This window comes from Falco punctatus (genome assembly GCF_963210335.1).
Source record: "Falco punctatus genome assembly, chromosome: 8".
Lineage (NCBI taxonomy): Eukaryota > Metazoa > Chordata > Aves > Falconiformes > Falconidae > Falco > Falco punctatus.
The window spans coordinates 21214187-21234886 of NC_137588.1; the positions used below are offsets into that span (position 1 = coordinate 21214187).

At 37.1% G+C, this 20700-nt stretch overlaps 1 protein-coding gene across 16 annotated transcripts in view; it reads right to left on the reverse strand.

The window, feature by feature from the left end:
* Positions 1-20700, reverse strand: part of UBR3 (ubiquitin protein ligase E3 component n-recognin 3) — a 333487-nt gene that overhangs the window by 96873 nt on the left and 215914 nt on the right. For 12 of the 16 annotated variants that reach the window (XM_080398882.1, XM_080398880.1, XM_080398881.1 and 9 more), the window contains 11 exons: positions 10784-10880; positions 9769-9885; positions 8783-8887; positions 5972-6055; positions 5090-5292; positions 4626-4724; positions 3929-4043; positions 3415-3541; positions 3060-3270; positions 1811-1958; positions 1414-1567 (listed from right to left, as the gene is read on the reverse strand). In XM_080398882.1, the coding sequence (XP_080255008.1) occupies positions 1414-1567; positions 1811-1958; positions 3060-3270; positions 3415-3541; positions 3929-4043; positions 4626-4724; positions 5090-5292; positions 5972-6055; positions 8783-8887; positions 9769-9885; positions 10784-10880 (1460 nt within the window). Of the gene's footprint in view, positions 1-1413; positions 1568-1810; positions 1959-3059; positions 3271-3414; positions 3542-3928; positions 4044-4625; positions 4725-5085; positions 5293-5971; positions 6056-8782; positions 8888-9768; positions 9886-10324; positions 10716-10783; positions 10881-20700 lie in introns of those variants that run through there. The other 4 variants (XM_080398891.1, XM_080398889.1, XM_080398892.1 and 1 more) reach the window with 3 other exon arrangements.

The window sequence follows — 20700 nt, forward strand, 5'->3', positions numbered from 1 at the left end:
GGCTTTCTGCTTCCCATTACTACCTCTAAAGAGCTGACAGGAGAAGAAACATCATTTTGTAAGAAAAATGTCTTTTATGCCCTGTGATATTTTGTATGCTCTCTAATATTTTGTAATTAAATCAGTGCTGATACTGTAAAACTTGCTATTGTATTTTTTATCTGAACAAGCAACTAGAGACCTGAGGCCAGAATCAACAGATAAAATTCTTTGTCATGTTGTGTAGGTCAGAAAATATTATCAAAACTTTTTTCTAATGTTAGAACCCATTAATATATTGTATTAGGTTTTTCTTTCTATTAATGTTTAATCAGGCCTCTATTTAAAGCAAAAAGAACTAAGTTTGGAATTTAAGGGGGTGGGGTGGGGTGGGAGGGTGGTGGAATTAATGATTGTGTGGCACAGCTGGAGAGGGCAAAATACCCCACTTTGCTGTCTCCTTGAGGGATCCTGCTGTACTGTGTACAGATCAGCAGTAAGAATGATTGACACTGGACCAAGGAAAGCGCCTCTGTGGAGGCCTAAATTCAATATTCAGTATTAACTGATTTATAGGACCCACAGAGAGGCACATAGCTTTAGTACAGAAATGAGGACTGGAAGAAACCATAGTACTCATTCTATCTGTGACCTAAATTTAACTTTCAATTCAGCCTAGTAGAGTGAAAAGTCTTGTAGATATATTGTGCAATTTAACAGGCAGCCGTTATTTCTCTCTGACTAACAGTTTGAGTTTCTGCTGCACATTCCATTGAAGGAACTGAAACTCCCTGTTTCATATTGCCGGGAAAAACATAGCTCTATTAAATAAAAGCAAGACAACAGTTTTAAACATGGCATGTGCTGCACATTTTAAAGTTGGCACCAAGATTTGTTAAAATATATGTAAAATATGCATAAAGGAGGGGAAATATTCAGCCAGATGGCACACCAGAAATAGCACACACTTTCTATTTATGATGAGATAATCTGGAGTGAAGCAGTATTTTCTAATTGGATAAACATGGGCCTAGGAGCCTGGGAGATCTAAATTTTACTCTCAACACTAATTCTGCTCACAGGGTGGTCCCAGATACAAGATTCTACTATTTCTCAGCCTTCCCTTCAATAAATGGGGATAAATGCTGCTCAATGTACTTTACATATAGGGACAAAACACAGGTTATTTTCTTGTAACACTAGAAAGACAATAAGCCCTTGACACCTAACATGTAAGATAACTTTTGCAATACAAAACCCCAGAAAACACTAAGAAAAGAAAAATTAAGAAGCATAATGAAAATTATACTTAAAATGTCAAACGAAATGGCACAACCTCAGCAGGACAACTAGGCTAGTAAAAATTTACTCAGGATGTCATTCCACCCTCTCAAAATATATTTGTTATTCCCCAGGAGTTTTGTTTGCACATACCAACTAAAGTTAGGTCTGTTGCCTGAGGAAATCTACTTTCTTCATCTAGTAGAGACAGGAGACCCATAGGTTTCTGGAGGAACATATCTAGAAGTGGACGGTTGTCCTCATACTCCACTGTAGTAGCATCAATTCCCTCACTCTGATATTCCATCTACAAAGTCACCAGCACAAATTTAATACTGAACCAGTAAAAGCAACATCATTAGTAGGACGCTTATGATGCCCAGCAATACTCTATAGGTCCCAGCAACACTGTTCACAAAACTTCAACTGAAAGATGTCATTATCTTGCATTTAAATAACATACCCACTTCATAGTTTATAATGTACTCCTGAATACGATCTATGGTTCAGGATGGCTGATTCAACTAGAGCTCATCAGAGTTGAAGTTACCTGCTCAAGTGCAAAGATATGTTGATTGAAACAAAACTGGATCTGTTCATTAGCAATATTTATGCACAGCTGTTCAAAGGAATTTCTTGCGAAGTTCTCAAATCCGAATATGTCTAGTATCCCAACATTCATCCCATTTTCAGCATTGCTGCATATGAAATACAAACAAAATTCATCATGGGCAACATCAAGTTAAAATGGCAACTAAGATTGCATAATTGATCCAATCTGTTGCAAAAAAAAGAGGAGAAAAAGTGTGTTTGAACCTAAGGCAACTTGTGCATTTGTTCAGCATCATTAACGCTTTTGTTTCCCACTTGCTTCTTGCAAATTTCCATGAAGAAGGCAGGAGAATCATAGGTACATAGTAACAAGACACTTAGCAGCCATATTAAAACAAGTGGTTTCAATAGGCAGACTCCAAATAAAATCTATTGGCTACTCCTCCAGGTGGACAAAAGGGGTCAAGCTTTAACATTATGTTTTTGCTATACTCAGTCTGAATGACAATTACCGAGTCTGTTGCTGCTGCAAGCTGGACTGTGAAAAGCCCATGTGCTAGCCTAAGTACAGTCATACTACAGTCACCACTAGAACTGCAAGTATGGGTGAGGATGTGTCTGTATAATATAGTGAAGTGCCAAGTACAGATCTCGGATCAGAGGCATTTTCCTATCACCTAAGGCGTTTTCTTGTTTCTAAAAATCTCTGCATCTGCTCGAAAAGTCCAAAGCAGCCAGATCAGTACCAGGCAATGAAATTATAAGGATGCACAATGTGAACACTTCTGTAATTAGGAAAAATTAAAAAATCATCACTTACATCTCAAGTTGCAGCACAATAATAATCCAAGATCTGTATTTATTACTAACTTACAAAAGCAGAAGGACTGTAAAGGACTGTGAATACATACTACAGTTTTTCAGTGTACTCTAATTATTTACCAGCCTTCAGTATGATTTTAATGTTCACTACATAGGACGCATCTTTTTAAAGAACTGCACAGCAGTTTAACCACCCAATTTCCATTGACTTCAGTAGCTAAATTCCACACGGCTTTTTGAAAATGCTGGGGTTAATGTCCTGGAAACAGAATTCAGTGTCACAGCATGAAAGCCATTTTGAAGCCTTAGCCAAAATAAACCCAGCACCCTTTCTGGTAAATCAAAAATATACAAAAATATACAAACGGATGAACTCAAAGACACATGCACAGTAAGTACACACAATTCAGTGATGTGTAACTTGCCATATATTTTTATCTGGCTGGAGCAGCGTATTAATACGATTTACGATCCAGCTGAAGAGCCGGCCATAAAGTGCTTTAGACATGGCATCTCGCACGTCAGCTGCTTTGTCCACAGTGTTTGTTCGGATAATAGTCTCCCCTCGTGTTACAACACAGTGGGAGGTTAGGGCCTCTTGAAGTTCTTCTGACCCAATACTTAGTAGTGCAGCAGCTAAAAGACAGTGGAAAAAAGATACATGACTGTGATTATGCAGTGGAAATCACCAGCATTGCTCAACTGTTACCACGAGTTAGAGATTCCCACAAATACAGTCAAATCGCATTTACAGAACTGACAATGTTAAAATGTATTTACCATTATCTAAGGCTTCTGGATTGGGAACCTCACTTTTATCTGTTTGGTGTTGAGAAGAAATGGCAGCAAACTCAATATTTCCAGTATTTAAGATTCCAGTCAGAATTCTGTACACTGAGTACACTTCCTGTAAAAGATGACAAGAAGCAATTTTAAAGAATCTAATTAGATATGTAGATCATATTTAGGCTATGAAAGAAAAAGGTAGGCACTGGAATGGCTATTAAAGCTTGTAGCTTGCTCTAAGACCAAGTTCTACAAATTCGAACAAGCTCCTACTGACACAGAAAAGAGTGTGATACATAATTGTGAGTGGACTTGCCTGAGTACCAGCTGAGATCTCAGGCTGGTCTCGGCTTCCAAGTGTGTGGTTATGCTTTCACAGTTCACTTCTGTCATAAGAGAGATTCTGTGGCACATGTGTGTACCCACAAAACTATATGGCAGCCTAAGCACAGGCAGCACTGGAGGTGTTTTTTATAAAGGTCAATGGTTTAACAGCTGGATCTCTTACCTCATCAGTGAATCCTATAATTCTAAAGCAGTGCTGAATTGCTTCAAATTGTCTTCCATAGGAATCTTTAGTAACAATATCATGCATTACTCTTCCAGTTTCATTATCTATGTATCTAAATAGAGTGGGAGAAAGAAAGCACCATACTAGCAGATATGCCAGTACAACCTCCAGTGATTTCAGTGCAAGTACCTCAGTAACTCGAAAGAACATTTATTTCAATATCTTCCAATTATATAATTTGGTGCTAATTCATAAGAAGTTTTTGCTTCTGTTGTGCTAACTTTGCTTATTCTTTTGTAAGATCTATTTTAGTGTTAGCAACATTTTAAACACATCCCCATACCCAATACAGATCAGACGCACCCAAAGTATAAACACTTAAACACAACTCCAAAGCACCTTCTGGGTTCTTACTGAAGCATTACAGTAAGAAATCATAAGATGATTGTCTGGATTTGAAAGTATGACAGAGTATCAAGCTTGATTTTTCCTCCTCTTTTTAAACAGTTCAAGTTCTCAAACAAATACAAATAATATAATGCCTTATTGTCCATCCTCTTCTTTTCTTGGGCGAATTAAAAAAGATCCTTAAGGGATGGAGAAGGATTAAGAGATTTTAAGGCATCATACTGAAAGCAAGAGCTGATCAATAGCTAATTACAACAAGCAGTTAAAACAAGCAAGTGATAGTTACCTAGGAGGCTTTTTATCAGGAAGTCTATATTCAGAAAGTTTCTTCTGATTATAAAGGCCAGCATAAATATAATAAAATATATGGAAATTTTTCTCTCCCCTGGAAAAAAACATATCTATTTAAAGCACATATGCTTATTCGTGTGTCATCTTGTACAATGTAAAAGTAGAAGTTCTTATCATAAGCTCACTGAAGTAGGTAGCAAATCTCCCACTTTTTTTAATGGTGTAGGATCAGCAACTGCAAACACGGAAAACCCAGCCAACCACAATATTTCTCCAAAGAATGAAGCAGCTCTGGCTTCCGCTCCAAACGAACCAAACTGACTATTCTTGCTATCATAGTACTGTATCAGTGATCACAGCTTTAGCAGAAGACACAAAAGCATTTAAAAATAAAAAAATTTGGAGAACTGAATTTAAACATCATATAAATGTGAAAGGACAGACAATTAATATACCTACACAGCTTGTTTTATGACCCTTGATTTTTCAAGTAGATATTCAGAAATCTTTGCCCCCATTACGGCTCCTGTGGGTGTAAACATCATTTCCAGATATTTTCCAAAGCGACTTGAGTTGTCATTGATGGCAGTGCAGGCATTCCCAAATGCTTCAACCAGAGGATTCACCTGAAGAATTTTCTCACGCAAAGCACGGTTATTTGCCTTGATGAAACAGATAAAAGATCAGAAGGATCATTAAAAGTATATATTGCTTACCCACAATCCAATTCTTGCTTCAGAAGCATAGCATCCCTTTCTCATACTTGTATGGACTAAGATACTGTGTTAACCTTTCTACTTATACAAAACCAGGACCAACAAATTGATGAGGAATTCTCCCACAGGTAAGAAAACCCAGATTATTCTTTCCCTGCAATTGTTCTGCCTCTGAGGTGTCATATAATCAGAGTACCAAAACATCAAAAACTAAACCCATCTACTTAAGGTTAACCTTACACACTTGATTTTCCCATCACTTTGCACAACAGCATCACTTACAACATATGATGTATAAGAGCTTCTAAAATTATAGCCATGGCAAGATCTTCATTCGTTATTGTACAAAAGAACAACAGTATATGTGATAAACACTGTAGATAACTACAGGCACTGAACACTCAGGATCTGGCACTTTCTCTTTAAAAAAATATTGAATGGCTTGGTGTTGGTCATAATCTTACTATCTTCATTCAATACTCTCACATACATGATTATTCCATCTCTAACTCAAGCGAGACAATTCACATAAACAGCTTTAAGTATTGAAAATTAAATAAAGTGGTAATTGGGGGTTGGGTTGGGAGGATTTGTTCATAGTTTTACATGATAGACTAAGAAATACCTTTCCCAAGAAGGTCAAATGTTGGACGATCAGATGGGCACTTTCTGTCTTTCCAGCACCACTTTCCCCACTGATGATAATGCACTGAACACACAAGCCAAAACAGTTAAAGTTCACAGCTCACCACATGGTCATTTTCAGCTATATACTCTTATCTGTTATTTAATGTTTAGTACCAAGTCTAAAAAATACTTCAAGGGTCAACTCCCTCAACTCCATTCTGAAAGGAAAGATAAGCAAAGGCTCAGTGTAATAATTTATTCCCTGGATTACTAAAATGAGTCTTAAAATGCCTGATAGCAATGTGCATATGTGTGAAGCAGTGATTGAATTTCTAAGGGCTAAGACACATAAACAAGTGACCATGTCTACAGGCTAACACATGCTATGCACATATGCAGCTTGTTTAAAATGCTTAAAACTCCAAAACCTGCCACAATTCAGTTGACGTGACATAATTCAACAGTGCATCTAAGCTCACTGCATTGACTTCATATGAATTAACATGAAACACAGGGTACAGCTGTATTCAATACACTGACCAAAAGTCTGCTCGTGACTTTAAAAATAACCTTAAATAATTGCTGCTGCATAGAGAGGTTACTCTGTAGGTGATGCTGATACTGAAGCTGGAACAGAAAACTAGCATCTAAACATTTCAGAAAAATATGCATCTGTTCATTGGATAATTCTGGGAGAACGTATCCATCTTCTTTCCGAGTCAGCAGTCCTTAACACATGGTATTTTATAGGCTTTCCGAATGGCTTCCAGACTCAGGGATTAGCTAGAATAGTCTAAATCACTTGGTATTCTCTCTGCTGTTAGGCTTCATGGACAAGAAGCAGAAAGTCAGTACACCTTGAAGGCCAGTTCACACCTGAACACTCAAGCGTGAACACTTAAGGTCATAGCAAGTAAGAATTCTAACAGCGTTTATTATTTTCCCATTTTTTCACATTCTCTACAGATCACCAGTACATTAGTCTACTTCAGGTACAGTATCAATGACATATAATTAAAATGTTAACACTGAGCAGTTGGATAGATTCACGTGGTTTTATGCAAACACCTGAAAATTATTTGCACCACACTGTGAACCTACAAGATTCTTGGCTGGGAGAAGATACAAGGTCCTAAAATACTTGATGCAATGACACTCATATAGAACTGAGCTTTGTGAAAAGGTCTGAAAGATGTAGCATTTCTTTGGTGCTGTCTTGGGGCATCTGATAGCAGGTGCACAGATTGACTCTATATAATGTGTATAATATGATATTTGCATCTCATTTATTTCCTTCTTGTTAGGTATTTTTGTTCTTCTTGGAAACAGATAACTCGATGGATTTACAGGGTTATGATAACTAACTTAGTGGTCTTTGTGTGCAAAGAAAAGAAGTTGTGTGCAATAGTTTATACAGTTAAAATCCACAAATTCTTCTAGAACTCCTAAAACTCTTGTAGAATTGGCCAGAGCTTGACCTTAGCTTCACGAGTATTTAGACCTGGAGTAAATTTTCAGGCTTCACAGGAAAATACATGGGAAAGCTCAATGGATAAAATAGAATCAATTTTTAATCTGGTTACAGTACTTATCTAATGCACCTTTACCTGAAGAACCAACATAACGTTAGCCAGGTAATACAAACAGACATGTGCCTGTAATCCTTTGCAAACAGAAAATAAGAAACTGATTTAGATCTAAATGCAAATTACTTCTTAAACAGGTATAAAAGTCACAGGATTAAAGATGTACAAGGTTAGCCTGACAGGCTTATGTCAAAACTGTTTTTTCCCCAGCTAAGGTCTCACATAACTTATTCTACAAGAATACTTGTTTTCTTAAATGCCTCCAATCAAAGAGCATATAAGTCATTAAAAAAGTACTAGCCATCTCAGGTCACTGTACTTCCACATACTCAGTAGAACTGTTTTCTTCACCTTCAGTGTCCCTTTTATTTGTTGTCTTTGCTTGATGCTTTCTAATTGCAGTTTTTTTATTATTTTATTCTGCTTTTTGATTTTAAAAAAGCATTTTCTATGAATTATTGTGTGATGTGCTGGGTAAAATCAGGAGGATTTTATAAATAAAAATAATTATTAGCCCTCAATATTCATGTACATACCACATGTAAAATTAGAAAGACTACAAAGTTACAATCTTGATAACGCAATAAAAAGAAATCTAGCTTCTACAGCATGGTATTTCATTCTCATTAAAAACATTGCTATATAATTGGATTTGTGTTCTTATTACATTTATATTAGACCTATCCTTAATATATTTTACTAAAAAAATTAATTAATTGTTCCTATTTTTTGTGACTTGTAGTTAAAGGAATCGATTATCCACTGCTCGATAAAGTCTTCATGCAATGAAAAGTCATTCAAACTCTGTTAATCTGCTATGGCACTGAGACCCTCCTATCTTACACAGGTGTAAATTATTACAATACCTAGTGCTAGACAAGCTGGAATCAAATGTGTGCAGCAACAATCTGCAGCTGGTGTCAACTGCTAGGACTTCATGGGTGTCCAGGAAACCACATTGGTCAGGTAACCCTATCATCTTATCTGAACTTTTAGTCTCTTTTATGCCACTGTGTTCTCTTCAGAATTCCCAAACTTGACTAGATTTCTACTCTGGTTTTCCTGATGCAGGAAAAAAAGGCTTACAGAAAAAATTTCCTGAAGTACAACATAACAGAACCATTAGCTGTACATAGCAGCATATGATTAATATGTAGCATATTAATGTAGCATAGCGGCAGTATGATTAATATGAGATCTCAAAAAAATGAACAGATTCTTACCTGATCTTTGCTGAACGTAACCATACTTTGGTAGGCAGCATCCGCAGAGGCAAATATGTGGGGGGGGTTTGATGAACGCTTCATACCATGGTAAAGCTTGGAGAACTACATTTAAAAAAGAACACACATAGTAAAAATACAAAACTTAGCTATAGAATTAAGAACTGAAAAGAGGATAGTGACTATCTTCTGCCTGCTCAACAGAAGGTAGTTGCCTGTTTTACCACAGAATTTCCACTGAATCGCCTGGAAGAAAAGTGGTAATTCTTTGCTCTGTCCAACTTCCAGATTACAAATTCCAACAACTAAAATGCACTCCAACATTTCCCACACTAGACACTAAAGAGAACTGTATCACAAGGAACTGAATTTCAAACACAAACATTCAACCAAGGAAATACCCAACCTATAGAAAAAAAACCTTAAAAGATAACAGTGAATCTGAAATCTGGCCCCTCTACCTGCAATTTGCCTACCAATTTAGGCATCCATGGATACTAAGATTTATGCCTCCACCTCTTTGTACTTGTAGGGAATTACGCTGCCTCTATCTTTACAGCGTTCAATTCACTTGCTCCTTTTAAGCAGCAGCTGATGGCACAGGACATGTAATTAACCAATAGTTAGAGCAATTCTTCAGGAAGCAACAGCCGCAGCATAAGGAGGTTCATATAACAATCTCCTGTTTCCCAGAAAAAAGCACTAAATGCCAGACAAGATGCACAGCTGTGGCTGGGGTAATCTTCATCCCTCACGTGGAATTTGTGCCACAAAGCAGAAAGGAATGAAATCAAATGATGAGACCAAATTAAAAAAAATAAAAAGAAAAGAAAAAAAAAAGGAAAATATTTATAGCCACAAATTTCTGGAAGAAGAAAAGGCTGGGCTTTAGTCTGTGCTCTCAGGTTTCAACATCACTTAAGTATTTTAACCAGTGGTGGTAATATAAAATCTGAGTGTACTGTCCACAGCTTGGAATCTCTTACCTGGGGAGAATAAATGCTGAGATTCTGGAAGGGGTTTAAGGCTATTAAAATGTCTCCAACATAAGTATAAATTTGTAAGTCAGCATAGCGTTTCTGCAGCTGATGAATAATTGTATCCTGAGAAGATTACAAAAAGTTTGATAGTTAAATGGTATTTTCCCAGTTAGGAAGATTTTTGTAAATACACTGAGAATACTGATTAAGAAATACTTATTATAAGTGTTACTAATTATTTTTCAAATGCCAACACCATAAAACCAAACAAATATTTTCAAAATCCTTGCTAATGCCATAGAACTGTTAAATGGCAACTCCTATTCCCAGACTGGTACATATTTTTATACCAGCCTAAGAAGCAGGTTGAAGAGAAACCTTCTGAAGAGAAAATGGCCATGCACATTATTTTTGCACTTCATAGTACATTTCCATTTAAATTTTTATTTGACCATGAAACAAGGATAGTAATTTTTCAAGGATTAAATTTTAAGCGGTTGTAAGAGACTGTTTTAAACAGGACACCAGCACAATTTAGTAGTACGGTTTTTTCTTGCTGGCATGCAATTTAAGGATCATCAAAACAAAAATTTATAGATATTCTGCATATAGGTGATATAGTGAAATATGCAACTGATACTGTTTTATCACTTTTTATCAAGAAGCTGTAGATACTGTATTACTCCATATACATTCATCAATTTTAGGAAAAATCACTTAAATCTACATCCTCATGACTAAACTTCACATTTTAAGAAACTCACAAAATAATTTAAACTAGCATCACTCATAATTAAATTCTTCAGCATAATAGGATTCACTGCTACTGCTTTTATGTCACTATATAGAATATTAATGAAGTGATGATAGCAGATCGGTCACGTGACAATTCCTTTGCCGTGGTGAGACAAAAGCTTGCAAGAAGGAACTCTTCTTATTCTGTTAAAAGAAGCCTAAAAAGCAGAAACAGGCATAATGTGAGGCACAATTGTCAGAAACTGCTACTCAGACAGTACAGTACCTCATCTAGAACTTCTAGATTTACCAGATCGTCATCTAGAGAGTATTTATCAGCTTCATCCACATGGTAAGGTCTTCTAGTATGTATTCGTTCATGCCTAGAAGTTTGTTAGTAGAGCACGAGTGTTATAAAACTGTATCAAAGACAGCAGACACTAAGAGGCAACGGGAAGTCATGGGTGAGTGTTTTTGTCACGCGGAAAACACAGACACACTCCTTGAAATACATATTTTTGCTTGAAATATCCTCTTATAAAAGCAATGGGTCAGCTTGCTGTCCAGTGTAATATCTGTTTTCTCTTTCACAATATATAACCCTATCTATTTATCAGTGCTCAGATTAGAAGATTTATCTGTAGACTTACTACTCTCCACTCACACAGTATAAAAGAATTATCCCTCTCTTCCCTTCCCTTCTCGCTCTAAGTGAATAAACTACCACTCTGTTTAATTAAATCTTTCCCCCCACATACTCAACCTATAGTACTGTCATCTAACGAACTTACAAGAAGCAACAAGTAGTATAAAAACTTCTGTTACCTTGGTGTATGCCAAAGTGCCGCCTCAGATGACCCTAGATCTGGCCCAAAACAACATTTTTGAGCCACAGCTGCCATCAGACTCTAAATTGTATGGATGTTCACTCAGCTTGTCCTCAGAGATTTAAGCCACACGGCAGAGACAAACTGTCACATAACCCCTTTATAATCAGATTACACTGAAAGAATCTTTGAAAATGCTGTGTATATGTTTTTAAACAACACATCTAGTTGAAACAGGGACAAATCAAGAGACTGTAGTATGTCTTCTGCCAAGGGGGTGAAATATGAATGCTGTAAGCACAACTGGGCTTTTCTTTACAACAAATATAATCAAAGCATAGTAGAAGGACACCCACCGAGATACAGTCTGCATCCTGCTGGGTAACACTCAGCATTGAGCCTCAATGACAGTCCTTGACAGACTGTTTCTGTATTGGTTGCCATGTAGAAAGTAGGAATCACATGATCACACATACCAAAACAATGCTAATATTATATCAAGCACTAACAGAATGGTACTGTGACTTGGCAGGACACACTGTTTATCTATAATGATGAAGGTTAACATGAAGATGTAGCAGGTCTTTTTTTCTTTAATCATATCTTCATATAGTCATGGAATCCTGTTTCAAAAATGAGCATTGAGGCTTTTGCTTTTTTTCTCTTTATGTACATCTCTACACTTGAAGCCAGTCAGCTTTCATTCAGTAAAAAGAATGTTGTCATATCCAAGAGCCATTATATATTATATCATCAGAAGAATTACTGCATGGCAACCCTCTAACAAAGAGGAAGGAAGAGTGTTAGCTAAGAGTACAGCTTCACTGATATTTGTGAAGCACATTTAAAGTTTCTGATTTTTTTATGTCTGTTTTTATTCATTTCCCTTATTTACTTTTGCCTTCTCAATGAGTCCTGGAAAACTATTCTGTAATGGTTTATTTGAATTGTAACTAAATAAAACTGTGCAAACTGTTTTGTCAGTTATGAAATAAAATAGTGGGAACATAGCAGGTTTCACTGGCAGTCTCACTTACATTTTATATCCTACATTCCCAGAGAAGATAATCTGCTTGATGTTATACATATGAAGAAATTAAAGAAGAGCATAAACAGGAAGCTATGAAAGAAAAATTGTTACAGTGGGTATTATTTCCAGTGAGCAACATGGTGATTGTGTAAATTTGTTTAAAGTTCCATTAAATTAAATTTTCCATTTTCAGATCTTTGAGTAGGTGGTAGAGTCGTGAGTTCTTTTTGTCTTTTTTTTTTAAGCAGTCACTATATTCAAGAACTTTATACTTTGCTGACAAGCCAGATCCTCAAAGGAGTAGGAATGCATGTGAGTAGCCTGATGTACTACTGTTTTTTCTAATTGTTTCCATTTCAAACCAGTCAACCTCTTACTTCACTGCAGAGAAAAATGCTGTTGTAAATAATATAAGAGATGGGAGCACCCCTCAGTCTACAAATGAAGCAAATATTTTATCGGTTGCTTTACTTCATGCAGATGTAACTAACAAAACAATGGCTAGGCATTATAGCCAACATAACTCATCTGTGAAGCTTTTTCTTCCTCAAGCAAACCATCACAGCCACAATATTACATTGCAACAAGCTCCAGCTACGGATGTATCTACCAGAGGTGCAGGGAGGAAGGGGAAGAGGGCACATTCAAACTTAAGCATCTCTAACTGCAGAATGGCTTTATAAACTAATCTGTTATCTGACTGTATTAAACTTCTGCTGTTTGTTCTCTTTAAGTGATAAACAAATCGGGTTTTTTATTGGAAAAGGTTGTGGGTTTTTTTAACACTATGTAAATAAAGTATGGTACTGGTTTTAGTTAAATGTAAGTGAAACATATATACCTCTGTGCATACATCTCCTTGTGCTTAACTCATTTTCCTAAGTACATGATTAGGAAGAGGATATTAGGAGCATAACATCACATTAGCTTCAAATCTCCTGCTGGCCTCATCAGTCTTCTACTGACCCTATGTCCTACAGATACATTGATAGAGTGGGAAGGAAGAATACAGGCAGTAACCTTTAATTATTTCCACAATTTTACATCAGAAATACAATCTGCTTTTAAAATATATTTAAAAAAAATCTTTAAAAGCAGAAGAAAATGCTTTTAATTCGGGAAATAAATGTTGGTATTTTTTTTGCATAAAAAGTAGCATTATCAGCCATTTTTTCAATAACTCTTCCTTTCTGATGACATAAAAAATGTACAAACTCTAAGCAAAAGGAAAATCAAAGATATTATTTGCCTTAAGGTTCCAGCAATGTTCTGAATCATCCCCTGGAGGATGTAGTCTCTTCACTGACAGAAGTGGCATAAAGGGGTAGTCACTCAAGGTACCTAAGTTTATAAAATCTGAAAACAGCATTAGAATTATTCCAGCACGCCAGTGATGAGCATTGTCTGTTGAAGAAGGTTCTATCCTCCCAACCACCCTCCCTTTGCCTTTTTATCAGGCAGGAATAGCTGGGAGAGACAGAGTTTTCTTGGATTCTGGAGGAGGAGCAAAAGGTGAGAAGCATTTCTCCCTCAGGAGAACAATTTCATGAAGAGGGTGGGAAGCATTCATTTGTTCGACTTGTGGGGATGAGACAGTTTGAAAGAAAATAACCTCTTTTTTACTAGACAGCAGTCACAGTAATAGAAATGCATTGTAAATAGCTATACGGTCATATGACCCTGCTATCAAGCTGATGATGGGGAAGGAAAAGCTAGATGGACCACATACACTTCTAGACCAAAAAGTCACCTTGCTGGCAGGTCCAACCAGAGGATGAAAGCAGACCATAAATTTTTATGTTCACTGGGAAGCTTCCCTCTGATGTCTCTTCTCTCTCTCTCCTCCCTTCACCTCCACCCCTAACATTCTTTTATGAATGCTTTTACTTTGGCCTCTTGGTGCAGTTAAGTATTTACATTTACTGGGTTTTTTTTCTAGGACTCACATAGGAAAAACTGTTTCTGTACTTGTTCTCCTTTACATTATTGCCAATTTCAAAATGAATCACACCCAAACCGAGATTTATAAGAAAAATACTCAACACAATGAGAAAGAGAGTGAAGAATGTGCTACTGCCACACAGAGAAACTCAGCCTATTTCCTGGGCATTGCAAAGAGTGAATTTTGCTCCTCTACATCAAGTTTCAGCCTGGAGTAATTTTTTGAAGCAAGGTCATAATAGAAACACTGACACAGCTTTAATTAAAATATAAATGCTGCAGCTATAACGAAAATCTGTGTAACCTCCAGTAAAAATATATACACTATAATCAGACCAAGGATCACTTTTGGAGGCCATGGTAGCTTTGCAATTAAAAAAAAGAAAAAAGAAAAAAAAAAAAGGAAAAAAGTTTTAAACTCATTTGCCTAATATTCATATAGAGGAAGGCTAGAAGAATTGCATTAAATTACATTGTGTATAGCATCAGAGGATTATTTCTGGTTCTGTTTCTGTTATTATCTCTGAGTCCAAAGGAAATTACTGGCTGGATGCAATCAAGTTCCTTGCAGTTAATTGCTTTCAAAACTAAATGTGAGCTGGCAGAGAAGCTAGATGTGTGGTTGTAAGAAGTACTTCCTTGGATGGAATGCTGCTGTAATCCAGCTGGCTAATAAGAAGGGGGAAGCTGCCAAGCTACCATAGTCTCATCCCAGTATCTGACAAGGTAACCTGAACATACCTGCCCTTCCCAAAGTATTTGATGCTTAGATTCTTTTTACTTTTCTTCCTTTTTGCTTCCCTCCCCGCCCTCCCCCCCGCCCCCAACTTCTTCAAGTTTGATTCTTCCTGATGAATGCAAGGTTTCACAACTGTCTGTTCCCCATTACAGAAACAAACTTCTAAATGGTGACCAGCAGTAGTACGCTGACCCAGCATGACCCAAACCAATAAACTCTGATCTCTTTACTGTCTACAGTAAACTTGTTTAAAACCTTATTCATGCAAACACTGAAGTTCTTTTGTTCTCTTAAAAACTGAAACGAGGTTGGTAGACCTTTTCTGCTTGATTCCTATGAAGAAGCCTACTTAGAGACAGGAACATTAACTACCTAGTCTGTAAGAAAACATCCCAGAGAAGAATGAGACACACCTGGCCTTGGCATCTTCAAAGCTGCTAATAACTGGGAAACTGCCACTTTGAACCATATAACCAAAACCATTTGATACTTGATCAACATTAACTCTCAAACATCAAATCAGTTACCAAAATTTCAGGCCAGAAGTTATTAATCACTTGAAATATAGAAGACCATAGTTTTGCTCAGCTTCAGGTATTGTGACATTTGACAGGGCTAACAAAATAAACATAGATGGCAACTGGTGATTACTAAATATTTTTGTTTCTTCAAAATTATTATAGACTTATCTACTGCATTTCATATAGCTGCCCCACATTAACTCCCCCTAAAGAACAGCCAAATGCCACAGGGGAACCCACAGTATATAAAATTTTGAAAGACAGCTTATAAGTATGTTAGCAAGGGCAAAAGTTTTAGAATGCATTCTATGAAGAATCTTCTTTCCTTTTCCAATTTCTAAGCTTTCAATAATCTATTTTCCTCCTTGATGTTCTGCCCCTCCACCATAGCCAAAAGGAAGTTAATAGATATACTATTACATTTGAATTTCTCCATCTCACATGCCGTTGTGACTTTGCTTTTTTAGATTTTTCTTCTGCATGCTGTAGTGGATAGAGCAGCCTGTTATTTTAAGGTGATTCATAAATAGGTAATTCCTTAATTGTTGTACATTCAAAGGGGAAAAAAAACCCAGAATATTTTCATTACATTCTCTTCTGCTGATCATTGGTACAGTTTTCCTCCAGTTTTCCATTACTTCTACTCACAAGCCACTAAGTCATTTTACATCTTGGGTTTTTTTTTAATGGAATAAAATGGAAAGATTACTTTTTTGAGAAAGTCTTCCTAAAGGATGCAAGTTTTTATCATCAAAATTTATGCAAGGAGAGCTGGGACATTATACAGAATATTGGGGCTTCAAATTTGAGTTTCCCTTTTAAATGTCTCCATGACAAGCTCCATGGTATTTTTAAATGTTATTTATGGAACTTGAGATCCCACCTAGCTTAAAGGACTTTGGAAGTTTTGACATATGTTTTTCAACTTTTTCAAGACTGAACCAGCTGCCAGCTTTGCCAGGTTTAGATTAATCCCTGACAAGGACAAAACCCCAGTAATAATATTTGATATTTATAAACAAACTCCAGAGAACATGCCCACTTTTGCAGTATATTTTACCAATGTAGACAGCACAAAGAGTCATTTAACATTGAGAAATATTAGGAAACAGATTAAATCCCTTCTGACTTCTTCCTCCAGCAGGCTGGCAATCAGCCTGGATGTTGGAACCTCTTGTACAATGAATCAAAAAAGCAACTGACCACACCAATGAGTTCAGGAGATCAAAAGGCATATTTGGAAAGTGAGCAGCTCTCTCTTATAATGCCTTTATGGATTATCAAACACAAACACTGTTTAACAAAAATATAATCTACACAAACAGAGCAAATGCTTACTGTTAAGTGAGAATTAACAATATCCATAATGTGTAATGTATCTTTGCCTAGAGTCTTCCCAGACTCTATGGCAGAAAGAATGAAAGAAAAAATAGCTAGAGCTTCAGGCATTATGCATTTCTTTTCATTAACAAGTTTACTGTGACCAAAGGTACAGTACAGCTTTATAGAACAAGTAAAAAACAAGAAAAGTTCTTGCCTCAGACAAACTGCTACCTATTTTTTGTAGGAATAATGTATTAAGTGAAGCTATTAATAGCCATTTCATAAGTGGAAAAACAAAGAAATATTGAGGGTAAGTGATAAAACTGAGGTCACACAGTAATTCAGAGAGAGAATAAGGAAAAAAAAACACAAACCTCTACCATGTTTTTGAATTATAATTCAGAAGGTGTTTAAACATTCTTGGTATTTTACTGACATGCAATTGCATTAATCTCTATCTCAAAGAACTTATCCCTGAAATACAGCAAGATTACTATCAACTTCACTTGTGTACCCTTCTTTACTTAGAGAATACAGAATTAGCCACAAAGTCTTTATCAACAGTCAGTTATTATTACTGTACTAAAAACATTTCTAGAATTCTGCTTGTCATTCCTAACCAATGTTTGCATGTTCTGTTGTCCATACCTTACTGTAACTTAAGATTCCTGCTTTTTTCCAGTTCTGCAATTTAACGCTACATGAGGTGCAAGTCTTTAGGAATTAATTAAATTTCTTGTTCTTATAATGTTATTATGTAGGACACTATTTGAATACCCTGAAAGTATTTCACATTCCTTGTGAGAGTACAGGATTGATAAAGCAATTAAAAAAAACCTAAACAAAACCCCAGCATCCTCTCTGATTTTAAGAAATGCTTCCTGCCTAGAGGCAGCTATACATTGACGGGAATAAGAGTGCTCTGGCTCCCAAGATGAACTACAAATCAGTATCCATGTGTTAAAAAGTAATGATGTATTCTACTTCAGAATAGATGGGAAAGATTCAGCATTGCTGGAACTAATATACGTGAAACAATGTTCTAATGAACTAACATCTATTTTTTAAGGATTAAAGATCTTTTATAAAAATAGAAATAGTGGACTACTTAGTACCAAATACATTTCTTAAAATTAAACTTCATACAACTACTTCTATGGCAAAGCTGTTAATGAAAAGCATATTGTTGTTAATTAGCATATATGTCCTGGTATTGTTAGAAACCAGACAAAACATACACATAGTTAACTGATAGCTTACAAAAGGGATATGGAGAAGAGATAAAGATAATACCCAGAGCGCAACCTTATGCAGCTGTGACATTGGACTTTCTCACAAAGTTTTCCCCCATGAGAGTATAAGAAACAGGCAATGCAGGAGTGGAGCGCTGATGCTGAAATTTCAGTTTCACTCAAGACCATGGCAAAACTCAAGGATTTCGGCCTAAAATGTGCCAACAGATTAAAAAAGAATCTTCTTCCTTGTTACAAGTGTGAAAAGAGGGGTATCCTGGCAGGGTTTTTCTGAAACTGAAAACACCTATTTGCATAAGGATAGGAGATACTTGCATAAGGATAGGAGATATTTGCATCTCACAGATGAAAATAATTTAGAGAAAAATAAAACTGGTGGAAAAGTTTCAAAGTGCATCTTTTTCAGTAAAAAGGCATGGGCAATTGTTAATGCCACCTTGTATTTTAAAAGTCATCTTTTACTAGCATAAACTTTTTCTTTTTATTATTAATTTCTAACTTAAAGGAAATAATACGGTACAAAGCTCTGTGGTAAGTTATCTCATGACAAAGTGACAACAATATGTCTGTCAGCAACAAACTGATGATAGCGACAAATGTGTGTGTTAGTAGGCTCTTCTGAGCCCAGCAAGGACAATGAAGTGCCCCTTCAGTTCAGAGGTATGAAGAACTGTGCTGAAGTTAAGCCTAGCTACGCTGCATACAAAGAAGTTTATAAATGAAGAATGAAAGAAAGTGAATTAAGGACGCATTTCAGCCTGTGACTCCAGAGGCTGACCCAGATGATCCTGCCAAAAGGGGACGGCTTGCTTCTTTCTACCACTCTCCTCCTTATTCCTGGTCAGGTGAAGTATTCCCTCCTTTACCTCAGCTACATCAGTTGAGGCACCCCTCTGCAGTCATTAACAGACTAGAAAATTATCTGTGTGTTTCTGTTAACTTAGTTATTTTCTCTTACTATAGAAGTTCTAGCTCAGGAGGTTTTGACAATCATTGGAGCTGTAATAAAAACAGCATCATGAGCTTGTTCCTGGGAACTATGGGAGAATGAGAAAAAGAAGCCAGTTCTCTCCTTCTCAGTAGCGGTGAGTTGATAGATTGACTCTCCACATGTCTCCATCACACCACCTAAACCAGTAATACTGACTTTCTAGTCTGCAGGCTTGCTTTCAGGCACAATGACCTTAAGAAATGACCCAAAATAGGGAAAACTGTCATGGCTTAATTGGAAAGAGAATCCTATTTAAAAAACCACTGGTGCTGACTCAGAAAAGAAGGAAAAGATGCAAGTGCAAAGCATCGATGCTGGAAGACTTTCAAATAAGCCAAAACCCAGATACCTCCTGATCAGTTGTCATCACCAGTGGCTCCCTGAGTTCCCTCACAGTAGAAGCACTGTTAACACCAGCACCCTGCTGGCTTCCCAAGTTTCTGGAAATGTTCAGCCTGTGATCTTAGAACACTTTTTTTTATTTACCTTTTAAATTATTGATCGGTAGTGTTGCTATACTCCTAAAAAGGACATCTACTTTTCTTTATCTCTGAACATCAGGGAATTAATGCACATTTCACTGTACCTGTCATGGGCACATCAATAAACAGAAAAAGCATAGAATCATTTAGGTTGGAAAAGATCTTTGAATTTCCCTAATAGCCAACCTATACCTCCCTGGGTCTAACTTGAGGCTGTTTCCTCTTGTCCTGTCACTTGTTACTTGGGAGAAGAGACCAACCCCACCGGCCTACAGCCTCCTTTCAGGCAGTTGTAGAGAGTGGTAAGGTGTCCCCCTGAGCCACCTCCTCTCAGGCTAAATGTCCCCATTTCCCTCACCTGCCTCTCATAAGACTTGTGCTCCAGGCCCTTCACCAGCTTCGCTGCCTTTCTCAGGACACGCTCCAGCACCTCCATGTCCCTCTTGAAGCGAGGGGCCCAAAATTAAACACAGTATTTGAGGTGTGGCCTCGTCAGTGCCAAGTACAGGGGGACAATCATTTCCCTTGTCCCAGTGGCCACATTGTTTTGGATACAAGCCAGGATGCTCTTGGCCTTCTTGGCCACCTGGGCACACTGCTGGCTCATGTTCAGCTGATTGTTCACTAGCACCTGCAGGTCCTCCAACACTGGCATGCTGCCCCCAGGCTCATCTCTAACAAGTCTGGTTTTATTCCCTTCCCCCTTTGAATCTAGTTTAAAGCTCTCAATGAGCCCTGCTAATTCCTGATTTAGAATCCTTTGAGACAGGTGAATGCTGTCTGCTGCCAGCAGGCCCGGTGCTGTGTAAACTGACTCATGGTCAAAACCCCCAAAATTTAGCTGGTGACACCAGGCCCAGAGCCAGGTACTGATCTGTGTGATTTTCGATTACACACACCATTGTTCCCTGCAATTGGCAGGACAGAAGAAAACACTGCTTGAGCTCATGATCCCTCAACAAGTTGTCCCAAGGCTCTGAGGTCCCTCTTGATTGCCCTCTGACTTCTTGTTGTTTCGACTTCATCACTGCCCACGTGGAAAACCAGTAATGGCTAATAATCAGAGGACTGTACCAGACAAGCGAGTTTTCCAGTA